General features: G+C 42.3%; 1 protein-coding gene across 2 annotated transcripts in view; it reads right to left on the reverse strand.

Annotated features, from left to right (window-relative positions):
- Positions 1–365: 365 nt before the first annotated feature.
- Positions 366–15238, reverse strand: part of evi5l (ecotropic viral integration site 5 like) — a 59858-nt gene continuing 44985 nt past the window's right edge. For both annotated transcript variants that reach the window (XM_049569129.1, XM_049569118.1), the window contains 6 exons: positions 14325–14465; positions 14032–14208; positions 13000–13146; positions 12379–12474; positions 12141–12236; positions 366–7141 (listed from right to left, as the gene is read on the reverse strand). In XM_049569129.1, coding sequence (XP_049425086.1) covers positions 6836–7141; positions 12141–12236; positions 12379–12474; positions 13000–13146; positions 14032–14208; positions 14325–14465 — 963 coding nt within the window. In that variant the 3' untranslated portion in view covers positions 366–6835. The remainder of the gene's footprint in view (positions 7142–12140; positions 12237–12378; positions 12475–12999; positions 13147–14031; positions 14209–14324; positions 14466–15238) is intronic.

Here is a 15238-nt window from a genome sequence, read left to right on the forward strand (position 1 = left end):
AGAGCAATCGGTTAAGTCAGTAGAGTAGGGAGTGGATGAGTTAAAAGGTGCTGCATAGATGTTGAAAAAGTACCAAAGCCACAATGCAGAGGTGCAGCCCAAAGACTGGCTGCTACTCTGGCTTATACACACAGGCACACCTGGTCCAGCTGTGTCCAATGTTAACCTCCCACCAACAGGTCTGCAGCCCTGGAGACAGAAGGCAAAGCGCACCAAGTGGAGGAGGAAGTGTAGTGCAGTCTGTTTTAATGCATTGATGCGAAAATCTTGTCTTAGTAGAAGACTTAACATTTTAACAAAACTATTACTGGAGTGAAAATAGTAATAAACAACAACAAGACAATCAGGCCTTTGCAAAGGTGCAATGTCAAAGTTTATTTTGTATCATTCATAGGATACAGAACACTGAAATGTATTTTTTCCCCCATCATACTGGAATTTATATAATCTTTACTGTCATTTAATATATTTGATAACAACATCAGTTGAATTGCAAGACAGAAAGAGAGAGGGTGGACAAGGTTTCCTGGGTATGATGCTGTGGATATCAAACAGCTGTCACATACAGCACATAATTCTGATAAATCCTACACCTGACTAACCAGCTGGAACAGTGCCTTCTTTGAATCTTGTGACACACTGTTTTGCACTGCATTGTCTTATTTCCTGCTTTAAATCAGGGAAAACGAGTGTGTACGTTCCAGGTTCAAGATGATAAATCTGGAGGAACACAGTGTGAGTGTATTTCAGTCCACACATCACTGACTTTATATTACATGGCTGTTTAATGAAGGGCTGTAGTGGCCGACTAGTCGATGAAACCCTCGTTAAACATACATGAAGTCATTTAGCATAGTGTGTAAATCTACCTACCTTTATGGCACATTATGATGTTTGATCATTATGGTCTCGTGTAATGCTGTTAGCAGGAGAAACCGAAGTACTGATGGTAATTATAAAAATAATATTAAGGATGAGAGCTAGTACCATATTCAAAAAGTAATTTACAAACATATCAAAATGTTTCGTCACAGTAGATAGAGTTGTATGTAGACAGTGGTGAGAACAGAGCACCATCACTGGACAGCAGTGTACAGATGTGTTGAAGGACACTGAGCATTGCTCTGAGTCCAGTTAGGGTTAATTTTGGAAAGGAAACCGATACTCAGTCCTGAATGACAGATTCCTACAATTATTCTATGCACTCTTATTTTTTTGACTGAAATCCAAGCTGAAACATCAAAGTTATAATCCTTGCGAATTTTGTCATGGTAGATCTGGCTACACCCGCAGTTAGTGGTGGAATTGGCAAATACCTTTTAATGATATGACTCCAAGAGATCAGTTTGAAACATGCTTTGTGGTTACTCTGTCAGAAATTAAACAGAAGAAGTTGTCCATTTGTTTACAGTGCAGCCAAACAAATCATGGGCTGAGAAGATCTATTGCTTCACAATGTTTTGATTAAGACGTGTATGGCTACGTTCACATTACAAGCCAATGTGGCCCAAATCTGATTCTTTCAGAGCAGTATGGACACAGATATCTGATTTATTTCAATCAGATCTGGACCACTTCCATATGTAGATCTAGATCTGATACATATCCGATACATGGCCTTGCAACCAATGTGAGAGATATCGGAAATTCACGTATGTTTTTCCCATACATTCATGGTTTTTCCATGCCATGCTTCACTGCACAGGTAGAGATCACTCACCGCATAGTGTCGGAACGGTTGGTTGCCTACATGCCATGATAGCATTGTCGTGAGGCGCCGACATTGGAATGTAGCCCTGGACATCCTAAGGTTTGGAAGAACTGTTACTCCATGAAACCCTCGGCATCGCGGCCCCACCACTCCTGACTCCCCCTGCTCCCACAACTCTATCGCCACGTAACTACCAGCAATGCTAACAAAGCTACGGCATTGCGTACCTTCGTCTTCTCACCCTCATGCCACTGTTCTGACTGTTCATGATCCCTACACCTCGATCGTCTGAAAAATGTCGATCACAGAAAAGTGGGCAGTGCCCTCCTCAACATATGAGGAATTGCCATACAAATCATTGAAGACATGAACCTCTATGCACCACTATGTCATTCATGTTTCCTCCATGTCTGTTTGGCAAATGTCATGGTTTTTGTTGGTGTTCTATGTGTGTGAAGTTATTGGTCACTTGAGGTGTTTAAGCGGCAGATATCCTGTAACACTGATGTCAGATAGGCTATGTGTCACTTCAAACATAAATGTGAATAGTCTAGGCAGAAAAATCTGATCTGGGGATAAACTTGAGTATTAAGCCCCTTGATTTGAATGTAGATTAAGGGTCAAGCAATTAGCACTAGAAGTGTTTATAGCTGTTTAAACCACCCAACCTTGACATTGTCCAGGTAAATATCCAGTTGTGTGCATACACATTAAGAGTGACAGAATGAATTTCAAACCCAATTTACTTTCTTACCTCTGCACAGCTGGCCAATCATGGCATGCATGAAAAGGATGTGAATGTCAGATCGAATACTTACACTGAAAATTAACTATATAGCAAGGCACTTACTGAATGTAAATGCATTGAATAGCTATTGCTAGCAAAAATTTAAGAAAATTACAGAATAAAAATCTCAAGGATTATAACTTTGAGAGAAATTCAGCCAGTTATGACCCAAAGTAAATAAGGGCCTAAATTTCATGCTCGACAGAGCCAATGCCAATCTGTACATACTACGAACTAGAGGGAACTCAATTGAAACCATTCGTACAACGCTCATTTAGTTTGACGATATCCAAACACTGACTCCAGTGTAGAGATTTTAGTTGCTCCATCCACCAATGACCACTAAAAGGCTGTTACCTGCAACAGTATGGTGGGCAAACCAACATCCTCTTTAGCTCTTTGATGGCCATTACTGGAAAATCCAATTTCCTTATTTCTTCAAACATGGCAATAATTCCCTCCTTTACCATTCCTTCATTTGTATTGCACGGAAATGTTAGTGATGAAAGTGGGCTTTAAGAGAATTTAGAGAAAATCCTTCGACATCTGTCTGAGGAATAATGAAGCACGATACAAAGTCAGGATGGATAATCTCAGAGCAAAGCACTCAGATAACGTCAAGGTCCCGCAGGAGAGCTGAATATAATAAGAAATGATCCCACCAAGAATCCATTCATCCACACCATCTCTCACTGCTTAATGTCATGAGCAGAGACTTCCACTTTCCCTGTAGTGCAAAAAGCAGATCACTGCTCTACATATGACACCCTGTTTGATAAAACTATACACACTCACCACCTTCAGTAAGACGTGACTGACAGTGATACAGCTTTAAATCTTATCTACATACTTTTGTTCCTGTAACACTGTATATTTCATATCTCTCCATACATTTTACACCTTTTTTCTACACAGAATATATTAATGTTTGATATGTAAAATATTTTCCACCCACACACTACCTGTTGGCATCCTTATGATGTTAACCACTCCTTCCACTTTCATCGGCCCACATGCTGCAGTTTTAGCTGTCAAAAAGTGATATGAGCACATGAACTGGTGATTCCAGATCGGCACTGTTACCTGGATTTCTTTTGGCTTGTATGGGACACTGATAATTAAAGGAATTGTTTGACATTTTGGGAAATACACTGAGAGGACTGACACCACTTTTGACGTCTGTTTGTTACATATGAAGATCTTAGCTTAGCATAAAGACTGGAAACAGAGGTAAACAGCTAGCCTGGCTCTGCCCAAAGAGCTAACGCTAACTAACATATGTTTGTTGAAAGCGACTAAAGAAACTGTCACTTTAAAGAGAAAATAAACTCTTCCTTTTTCAAGTTAAAAGTTGAATTAAATAGCAATAAAAATACCCTAAAAAAAGGTTTGTCCAATTCAGTACTATCAGGGTTTTTACAGCTTCACTTGGCCTTGTATAGTCTCACGTAGCCAGACTTATCTTCACTGTGTCACCACTTGAGAAAGGTCTGAAATCACCATATTACCATTCTGCTTTAGATGAAAAATGCTCTGGATTTTTTGCATTTCTGTAAACCAATCACAATCGTCCTGGGCCGCGCTGAGCCCAGTATGCAGAAACAGGGTCCTTGCAAAACAGTGTTGTGGGAACACACATGGTGACAAGGCTAACTGTTAGCATCACATGGGTAACATACCTAACAATTATTAAAGGGTTTAGTGACAGAGTCTAGCTATTTCGGTATTAGTGTTGAGTTTGTTGGGACTTTTGAACACCTCAGAGTTGGGTGTCAGCCCTGATGCTGTGTTAGCTCTTGCTATACAGGAGACTCACTAGGAGGAGAGTGGCTCCAATGACAGCTGCACCAGAAAGGTTACTGGTCTGGAGGGGAGTCAGGCGGTCCGGGGATCAGAACCCCCCCCCCCCCCAATAATAACCCCCCAATAGAAGACTTTTTGCCAGAGTCTACATCCAGAGAGTCAACCTGGTATGACTAGTTGCTAATAATGTTAGCTAATGTTAGCAAACTTTTGGTAGGTATCGCACTGTATTTGTAGCTTTAATTGACATCAGTTCAGTGGCCTTATGATCCTTTCCTCATTGTGCTAATCCTGCGCAAATAAGACGAAAACAAGCTCTGTAATTCTCAAAGCACATTTAAAGGATGAAATGCACCCCTAACTGTGCTGCAAAGCAAATCGCCTCTCGGCGCTCCTGTGCTGTTTGCAAGGTTTTAAATTAGGTAATAGGCTATGCACACATTTGGTGCAAAGTCAGCCATTTTCTATCAGAAAATGTAAGAGTACAAATTACAAATATCAGTGCTTATAGCCAGACGCAGTGACAGTGAATTTATTAGTGTCTTTAAAAGAGATGGTATTAAGTGAAGTGCATTTATAAGCGGTGTCATGCCCAGATTTTCCAGTGATCATGGCAGGCCAGGCATGTGCGTTTAAAAACGCTAACAGCACTGACAGACTGGGATTTTTAATCCCATTTACAGCTTCTCTCAGGCACATTTAAATTCCTTGCCTAAAGTTTTGAGGAATACCTCCGCACCTCATTGGTCAAGACCTGCAGCTTACAGTCTGAACATTTCAAATTTCTTTGTCTCTCTGTCAATGTCCTGCCTACTGTGTACTTGCCACAACATTTATGCTCTTCAACACGGATAATTGCAATAAGATGCAAAAGTTTGTGAATTGGACCTTGAGATGGGGCAGATTGCAGTTGCAAGTGATGCGCAATTCATGGTGCTTTCAGTCGCCACAATCTATTCTTTGTAAATTCGCCCTCTTTATTTTAGCATTTACCATTGTACCACAATTGTGTCCACAATACAGCTCTGTAGCCTCGTCCAAAAACTATGTAACCACAAGTTTACGAGCGGGACTTTTTCTTGACTGTGCACAGGAAATCTCTATGCCCAGCTAAGCTAAGTGAGTGGTGTCAGACTTCTCATTTAACTCTCAGCAGGAAAGCAAATACATGTTATAAAATGTCAAACTATTGCTTTAACTCACACATACACAATGATCATGATTGGCTTTTAAGAAAACCAAATTGTTCCCATCATTGCTAAATGAAGCTCCAGGGAGTAATCGAGTTCAGCTGCTCAGTTTTCATATCTGATCAGTCTGCACAGTTGTTGTCACCCTAATCTATGGCAGAGTTACCAGGAGGTTACATGTTCACCTCACGAAGATTACACAGACAAAAGGGAACAGAAAAAACAAAATGGAAGAAGTAAATCCAAAATCATAGCAGCACATTTCCTGTCTTTGAAACAATCAGTGTCACAGTGAACCTGTAACAGACGACTAGTTGGCACAAAGGACGGTGTACAAAGTTTGGCCTCTGTCGGTATCTCTACACTCCTATAGTTTCATACAGATATATAAAAAATAAAATAAAAAAAATATCAAAATAAATTACAACATATAAATAATTAAAACAAAACAAAACAAAAGATTTGGCAACATTGAGTTTCTTCCTTCCTTGTTTTGTGGGTGAATATGTTTTGAAATGAGCTGTTGTATTAACTCGCTTGGTTTCTTGTCGTCTGCCAGCCACAGACAACACATATATTTAGTTTGTTAAAGTGTTCATGAGTCATTAATGAATGCCTGTTTGATGTGTACATATTCCTACACTGCACCTCTCCTTCTCATACTCACCACCATAAATGTTTTACTTTAACACTTGGTCTACTGAGAGGTAAATGGATGGCTGATAGAAGGATTTTTTTTGTGTTGGTCTTCCTAATGAGAGCATAAAAAGGGAAAAGAGAGGATAAGGATCTATTTAACTCTGAACCAATCAGGAAGGAGAGTCATATAAGGGTAGACAGAGCATACAGTGTGTCAAGTGTCTATCACTCAGTTTATAGAGAGGGAATACTTATTTTCTGTCTACCCATGTTTCACTCCTCGTCACAGTCACAGGTTCAGGTCCAGTGGTCGATCTTGAGCAGCAAGAGGCAACAACAGTCTTGCTGGTCCAGTTTTAGTCTGTTTTGTCTGTTTGTGTGTCATATGTTTGTGTTTGGATTCTTTCTGGCACGGTTACACGTGGGAACAAGGAAGGAGGCTTTACATTACCTCTTCGTCAGGGGACAAAGGATTGGACAGTGTGGGGAACAAGGTGGTGGAGACAGTAGGAGCAGAGAGATCACGGGTTGATGATCAGAAGAGGTCCAATCAATGCCACAATCTCTGCATCAAGTTAACGGTAAACACTGGAAAAGCCGAGGAGGAGGACTGGATTGGATAATACAGCCCCAGTTTACAGTAGAAGCTCCAGCGTCTCTTTAGCTCAAAGAAATCCAATTAAACCGACACACCCTGTGCAGGTTTCAGTTATCCAGCGCCTCGGCGCACACCATGCTGCCATACAGCTGCTGTGGGTCCGGGTGTGTCAGAACCCGCTCCTCTGCCTCGCTGTCCGTGCTGCCCTCGCTGTCGAGGCGGGCAGATGGGTGACACGGGCCAGACAGGCTGGGGTAAAGAGCGCTGGGAGGCAGTGGGCTCGGGAGGAGGTCCTCGTCTGAGCTCAGGTAGTCCCCCTCAGCAGAGGCGGGACTAGCCAGACAGAGATCCTGATAGTTGGTACTTCCACCTCCACTGCTGGGGGCCGCCTTCTGCCCTCGTAATTGCCTGACCTAAATACAGAGAAGAAGGTTTTACTTCAGTCGATGCAACAGGGAGGTTTTGTCTATACCTCAGGGGTATTTACAATCTTAAGGCAATGTCAATAAATCCCAAGAAAATTCCAACAATCTGTTAGTTACCCAGTCTGTGTCACTATTCATTCCTCGCCTAGGTCCAGACCTTTGAATCTGCCCACTTCACAGAGAAGTTAAGTTACATTACTAAGTTACAGTTGACTAATTTGTCTGGCATAATGACATGAAATAGTGGTTTCTCAGTTACAGCTGGGCACTCTTGTTTTTTGCTAATGTTATTCAAAACGAGTAAACTGTGATGTGGTGGTGGGAACTACGGTGGATAAGGCACAGGTGGTGCAGCAGGGTGATGCATGTGCGATCAACTCAAAATAAACTACAGTGCTCCAGTTAAGTGTAGTAAATGAAGATGTAATCAAATACATCATTGTGGCTCATTGATGTGACTGCAGACGAATTGGAGCTCTGTAGCAAAGGGGTAATATATTGGTAAGTGAAAGAATTTTATTATAATATCATATACTTACATAATAATAGCCCAAGGTCTAATAGTCTATAAGCTGTGTGAATCTGTTAGACAAACCTTTGAAAAAACATTATATGTCAGGTGCTGGGAATTTTTTTAACAGGTTGCCGGGTGTGAAAAAAAAAAAACCCCCAGTGAAACCCACTGATCTGAATCTTGCTTACCATCTGAGGTTGTGCAAATAGGGCACTGGGGTCTTTAGAGCTAAATCTGAGCACCTGCTTCTCCTGTTAGGCTGGGGAACTTGATGAGAAAATTGAACGTGTCAAAAAAAAACAAACAAGAAAGCTTGTGTGTTTCCGTTCCATCGCTGCTGACCAGCTTTCAGATTACAGCGGTTGTTCTTGCCTGGCAGAAGAGCCACCGCCACAGTTTATCTACACATGCATGCTTTTTGCGTGTTAACCCTGCAGGTACCACAGTGACTCATGACAAATCTCAGAGGTTTTTGTTTTCCCCCTATCATACACTCAGGCTGGCTGTAGGGTGGGGGAGGAGGGAGGGGGGAGGGGGAAACCAGTGGTTAACCAATGGAAATGTTTTGACTGTGTCTTGACTGCTCTTCATGCTACAGCAAAATAAAGACCTGAAGTCGGGCTGTTTTGGGCGTCATTTTCTATCAGTTTGCCAAATTGCCAAATTCCTGTCAAGCTGAATCACACTGAAGAGCATGAAAATACATGCGTGTAAAATCATTATGTAAAAGCTGTCGTCATGCATCATCGCTGTTATTATGACTCAATCGAAAGATGACTGCTTAGAGGAGGACATATACTGAGATTTTTCTAAATGGTTCATGGCTTCCTCATCTGTACTCACGCAAGTTTCGGTCTCATTTATAAAACCACTGCTTTGATTATAAAAAAAGGTGGTGAGAGTAGAAGAGAAGAGTGGAGCAGTAAAGGGCAGGGCAGTCTCATCACACCCCCTCATTATATACACTTCCCTCCTTGTCACGCACTGTGACTCTCTGAATGAACAAACCCAGAGTGTATGGTGGGTGTCTCCCCAACAGGGTGGAAAAGGTCTTCATAAAGACAGACAGAGTGAGCAACCGTGTACAGAAGCCACACAGCTGTGGGTTCACTTGAGACAGAAAAAAGCACGTATTCTTTTGAAAGTCATTCATCTTTCAGGAGTAAAGTTCACTGTGAACCAAATGATGAGAATACTGTTGTTGGGGAGGAGCAGTGGTCTCTTATTACAAGAAATACACTGAAACAGCTGGGTGAGTGTATCTGGGTGGATGTGGTGTCTGTTGTGAGGCTGCATGTAGATGACAAGATTCGTCTGTGGTGGTGGTTAGCAAGGCTGCAGGGTGTCTGTGTGCACTCTGTGTCTGTGTGTGTGTCTTCTATCTGCACGCCATTTTGAAGTAGAACTCACCAGTCAACACGATCCTATCATGAACACTATCATTAACTATGTGTTTGTCAGCTACGCTACTGTAAACCCAATTAATCATAGGCACATGGATTTTAATGGATCAATAACTGCTGTCAAGAAATACAGTACAGGCCAAAAGTTTGGACACACCTTCTCATTCAATGCGTTTTCTTTATTTTCATGACTATTTACATTGTAGATTCTCACTGAAGGCATCAAAACTATGAATGAACACATGTGGAGTTATGTACTTAACAAAAAAAGGTGAAATAACTGAAAACATGTTTTATATTCTAGTGTCTTCAAAATAGCCACCCTTTGCTCTGATTACTGCTTTGCACACTCTTGGCATTCTCTCCATGAGCTTCAAGAGGTAGTCACCTGAAATGGTTTCCACTTCACAGGTGTGCCTTATCAGGGTTAATTAGTGGAATTTCTTGCTTTATCAGTGGGGTTGGGACCATCAGTTGTGTTGTGCAGAAGTCAGGTTAATACACAGCCGACAGCCCTATTGGACAACTGTTAAAATTCATATTATGGCAAGAACCAATCAGCTAACTAAAGAAAAACGAGTGGCCATCATTACTTTAAGAAATGAAGGTCAGTCAGTCCGGAAAATTGCAAAAACTTTAAATGTGTCCCCAAGTGGAGTCGCAAAAACCATCAAGCGCTACAACGAAACTGGCACACATGAGGACCGACCCAGGAAAGGAAGACCAAGAATCACCTCTGCTTCTGAGGATAAGTTCATCCGAGTCACCAGCCTCAGAAATCGCAAGTTAACAGCAGCTCAGATCAGAGACCAGATGAATGCCACACAGAGTTCTAGCAGCAGACCCATCTCTAGAACAACTGTTAAGAGGAGACTGCGAATCAGGCCTTCATGGTCAAATAGCTGCTAGGAAACCACTGCTAAGGAGAGGCAACAAGCAGAAGAGATTTGTTTGGGCCAAGAAACACAAGGAATGGACATTAGACCAGTGGAAATCTGTGCTTTGGTCTGATGAGTCCAAATTTGAGATCTTTGGTTCCAACCGCCGTGTCTTTGTGAGACGCAGAAAAGGTGAGCGGATGGATTCCACATGCCTGGTTCCCACTGTGAAGCATGGAGGAGGAGGTGTGATGGTGTGGGGGTGTTTTGCTGGTGACACTGTTGGGGATTTATTCAAAATTGAAGGCACACTGAACCAGCATGGCTACCACAGCATCCTGCAGCGACATGCCATCCCATCCGCTGCGTTTAGTTGGGCGATCATTTATTTTTCAACAGGACAATGACCCCAAACACACCTCCAGGCTGTGTAAGGGCTATTTGACCAAGAAGGAGAGTGATGGAGTGCTGCGGCAGATGACCTGGCCTCCACAGTCACCGGACCTGAACCCAGTCGAGATGGTTTGGGGTGAGCTGGACCGCAGAGTGAAGGCAAAGGGGCCAACAAGTGCTAAACACCTCTGGCAACTCCTTCAAGACTGTTGGAAAACCATTTCAGGTGACTACCTCTTGAAGCTCATGGAGAGAATGCCAAGAGTGTGCAAAGCAGTAATCAGAGCAAAGGGTGGCTATTTTGAAGAAACTAGAATATAAAACATGTTTTCAGTTATTTCACCTTTTTTTGTTAAGTACATAACTCCACATGTGTTCATTCATAGTTTTGATGCCTTCAGTGAGAATCTACAATGTAAATAGTCATGAAAATAAAGAAAACGCATTGAATGAGAAGGTGTGTCCAAACTTTTGGCCTGTACTGTATTTGGAATACATTTTAAGTCATCTGTCACTGCCTCAGATCTTACAACAATCTGCCAATGCTTTATATCACAAGTACCAGGTTTAATAAAACCTCTGAATATCTGCAAGCTGAAACACAGAGGTTAAGATTCAGATAGGTCTGGTCTGTCTTTTAATGACTGTTTCCACTGGTTGGAGAAACAGTCGACTAATTAGAGCTTAGTAGGTGGGATTCAGAATAGGAATAGACCATCGCCTAGGCCGCACCCTTATTGGGGTAAATTATTGCTCTTTCACACACAAGAAACAGGAAAATACTGAATAGCTGTTGTTTAGCAGGTTGCCCAAGGCTTTACACTGACATCAGAGGCACATAAGATCCATGAATATTCACTTTCATTGTGGTACATGGCTGAATGATGCTGGTTACAGTAACTACTGATGGACAGCTACGGTTTGCTTGTGTAGGAGGCTGCTGCAGTACAGTCATACAGTATAGCACCAACATTTCAGCCTCAATCAAACATTTGGCTATTAACAGGTTTGACATTTACAGACGACACTCAGCCTAATGATACTCTGTGATCCGATCAAATATGTATGATATGTATGATATCCGGCTGCTGTGATACATCATCGATCCACTTGGACAGATGAAGACTGATGGGACATAACAGCAGTCAACCATAATTCATTAATCTATTGTGAACAGTCAGGTTTAGTCAAGGTTGCAAAATAATTGTAAGATATGTCTATAAAGCAGATGTTTTGGGAGAGAATAATTGAACACACATTACGTAGGTGCAAGGCTATCAAAAACAACATTAAGGTAAAAAGTAAGTAAGTGTGCAAGCATTATTCTTTTCCTTTACAACAGATGTTTAACAAGAAATCAATGCATACAAGCTTAAATTATAAAATTATAATCCTTCATTCATTTTCCGTTATGGCTTGTCCTGTTGGGGGTCGTGGGTGGGGCTGGGCTGGGCCTATCCCAGCTGACATTGGACAGGTTGCCAGACTAGCACAGGGCTGACACATAGAGACAGAGACAGATTCACACTCACATTCACACCTACAGACAATTTAGAGTCACCAATTAACCTGCATGTGTTTGGACTGTGGGAGGAAGCTGGAGCACACAGAGAAAACCCACACTGACACGGGGAGAACACGCAAACTCTGCACAGAAGGGCTCCCACACCCTGGACTCTGTGAGACGACAATGCTAACCACTGCACCACAGTGCTGCTGTCTATATGTCTATATATCCCCCCCCCCCAAAACAGTGCCATTTATTGTGTTTGCGTGTGTGTGTGTGTGTATAATCCAACCTCATTCTTGAGCTCAGCGATCTGGTCCCGGAGCTGGTTGATGTACTGTCTGGAGTCTGAGTGGTTCAGCTGGCCCTGGATCAGCCCCTCCTCTTTCTGAAAAACACATTTCACACACTAAAGGTTTAAGTCATAGTTTCTTTATCATTATACTGTGTTGAATCAATCATCGTACACACACTTCATGTATATACAATCCTTGCAAACACAGAGGCACATACACGCAAGACACACACACCTGTATCTCGAGATCAGCGATCTTCTGCCTGAGTTCAGCCATGGCAGCCATACTGTCTGCTTCCCTCAGTCGCACCGCCATCACCTCCTCTTTACTCTGCATGTATGAGGGGAGAGAGAAGATGACATTTGCTGCTTAATAGCTGAACTCTTTGGATGTCGGTGATATACTGGATTTGAGTGATGGATATTGACAATGCACCATGAACTGTCTCGCTCCCTCCATCTATGTCCTGCTCTGTCCCTCCTCCATCCCTCATTCCAGACCTCCTTTATTGCGTCTGTCCTTCTTTTTCAAATAAGAATCCCAGAATTTATAGACTCATTTTTCACCCATTTTTCCTGAAACATTTTCTATTTCTGCTCTGCAAAATCTACCTTTTTCTCTCCATCCTTCTCTGTCATCCCCTCCCTCTTTATATGCTCTTCATCCCTATTTCTGCCGTCATACCTTGTTGTTCGTCATCCAGTTTGTCTCATTACTGTATGTAAAAATCTTTTATGTTTCATTAAGCCGGACCAGGAAAACATTGCCCTTCCCATCCATCAGCCCGTTCTCCCTGTTACTTCTCTCCCCCTCCTGCTAACTCCTTTTCTCTTTCTCCTTCCTCTCCATTCAGACCTTGCAGTCAGACTCGGCCTGCTTCCTTTTCATCTCGTTGAGCTGGGCCTGGAGAGCTTTGTTCTGATTGGCCAACATCTGGAGCCGGTCCTGCAAGGCGGAGCGTTCCTGATCATTGCGACCAATCAGCTTGCTGTGGATCTGGTTCTAAAGTGAATGAAGGCAAAAGTGAGAGTGTGAGGAGGGCTCCAATTTATTATCAGTTTCATCATTAATAAATTGTTGTTTTTGTGCCTGATTAATGAATGAATCATTAAATCAAAACCATTGTTTTTTATGATACGGCACGTCTGGTGAGCACTCTGCTTTTGTGCCACATGCAGCCTTTTTCTAGTGGCATAAAAATTTAAATATTCTCAACTTTTCAATGCAAGGTTGTGGGACAATGGCAAATGCAGATGAAAGGTTGATATCAGCAGTATTTAATTATAGTGACCTTTATGGTTCAAGGTCACCTCATTATTTAAATACTAATTGGCAAATGCATGCCCGGAGCTGCATGAGCAGCCAGATGAATCTCTCTGGTGAGTATAATGCCTCTGACTATATAAATAGGCTAGTTAGCTGTTGGAGCGTGTGAGAGCTACAGAGTATGTGAAAGGGAAGGGGAAGTTCATATCTCACTTCAGCGACGACAGGAGCCCAACGTCTGCTTGAATCCATTTTTTTGCCCCCGTTAATCACATGTAATCACTGGGTTACGCACACAGCTCTGTTCTACAGGCATCAACTTAAAGTGATAAAGTGAAGCTAGAACCAGTAAATATTGTTAAAAGACAATGAACCTGCTATCAAAGCTGTTTATTACTGTTAATTTCTTATCAATTTTTCTGACTAATAATTTTAACACTAGAGAGGAGAAACACACCACAGGGATGAGCTACCTTCATTATTTTATCACTGCTGTTGCCATAAAATGCTTGAAACAAATCAAAGCGCACTGACCTTTGCAGCGTATATCTGTGTATGTAAGAAAGAGACTTACAGGGTTTGCATACTTCTATAAATGACTGAGAATACAGTATGTCTGACCTGGCTCTCCAGCTGCAGGGCTTTGAGCTTGACCTCTCGGAGCTCAGCCTGAGCCTGGGCCTCCCTCAGCCTGACTGTCATCAGTTTGTCCTGCAGCTCGTTCATGGCGTTCTTTTTCGGGGATTCTTTCCAGTGGCCGCCCCCGCCACCTGTGCTGCTGCCACGGGACATGTGATGCTGCAGAAACACAGAGTAGCACAGCTGTTAACTCTCCTGCCACTGCGCAAACGGGGCACATGAACATGCACACACAGGTAGTTTATAAGGACACAGCAGGCGTTTGTGAGTGTTACCTGCCAGCGTTGGTTGAGATCAGTGACAGTGTCCTGCATTTCTCTGAATGAACGCAGGGTCTCCAGCTCTCTCAGCTTCATCTGCTTCACCTCCTCCTGCAGAGCCGCCATGTTGTTCTCATCAGGCAGGCACGTGCTTCTCTGGAGGGAAATACAGGTGGAGTTTACAGTTCAGAAAGATTCATTAACTAGTCTACAGTTATGCTAATGGCTCTGTGAAACCATATGTAGACACAACAACACTTTAAGCTAAAAGCTAACTGATGTTAGAGATATACTTTGTAGGATTTTCCTAAAGATCAGTGTAAAGATATACAGAAGATATCTCTGTCAATCATCACGTATGACCCACTAGAAAGTGTGCGTGTGTGTATTTTTCAGCAGAGACTCTGTTCTCTGCCTGTATTTTCTTATTTTCTGTGTTTGGGACGTTCATGGGCGTGTGCTCCCACAGTGGTGGTAGTGCGCAGGTGAGGTCGGTGCTATATTAAAAAGATAGCCACCTGGCGCCAGACTGTAAGCTGCAATCATCTAAGGGACAAACTACACTACAGTTCATTCTGAGGCAAACACGAATGTCTGGAACACATTTCATGGCAACCCAATCGATAGTTGTTGAGACATTTCACTCAAAACCATAAATGTCAACCTGTTGATAGCACTGGAGGAAAAGTCAGGACATCACCGAAGTCAGGAGGGTTCATTCTGAGGATGGTGAATGTTTGTACTAAATATCATGGCAATCAATCCAATAGTTGTTGACGAATTTCAGTCTGGACCAACAAACAGACCAACCATCAGACAGCTGCTTGTGTGACTAAAAAACAGGAGTTCCTGGAATATTAAAAAATAGTAAAAGCAAATAATGCCAGATAGAGGCATATTTGCTTCTTCTAGCTTTCAGTGTATATTAC

This window comes from Epinephelus fuscoguttatus, linkage group LG3, assembly GCF_011397635.1.
Source record: "Epinephelus fuscoguttatus linkage group LG3, E.fuscoguttatus.final_Chr_v1".
In the NCBI taxonomy this organism is placed as follows: Eukaryota; Metazoa; Chordata; class Actinopteri; order Perciformes; family Serranidae; genus Epinephelus; species Epinephelus fuscoguttatus.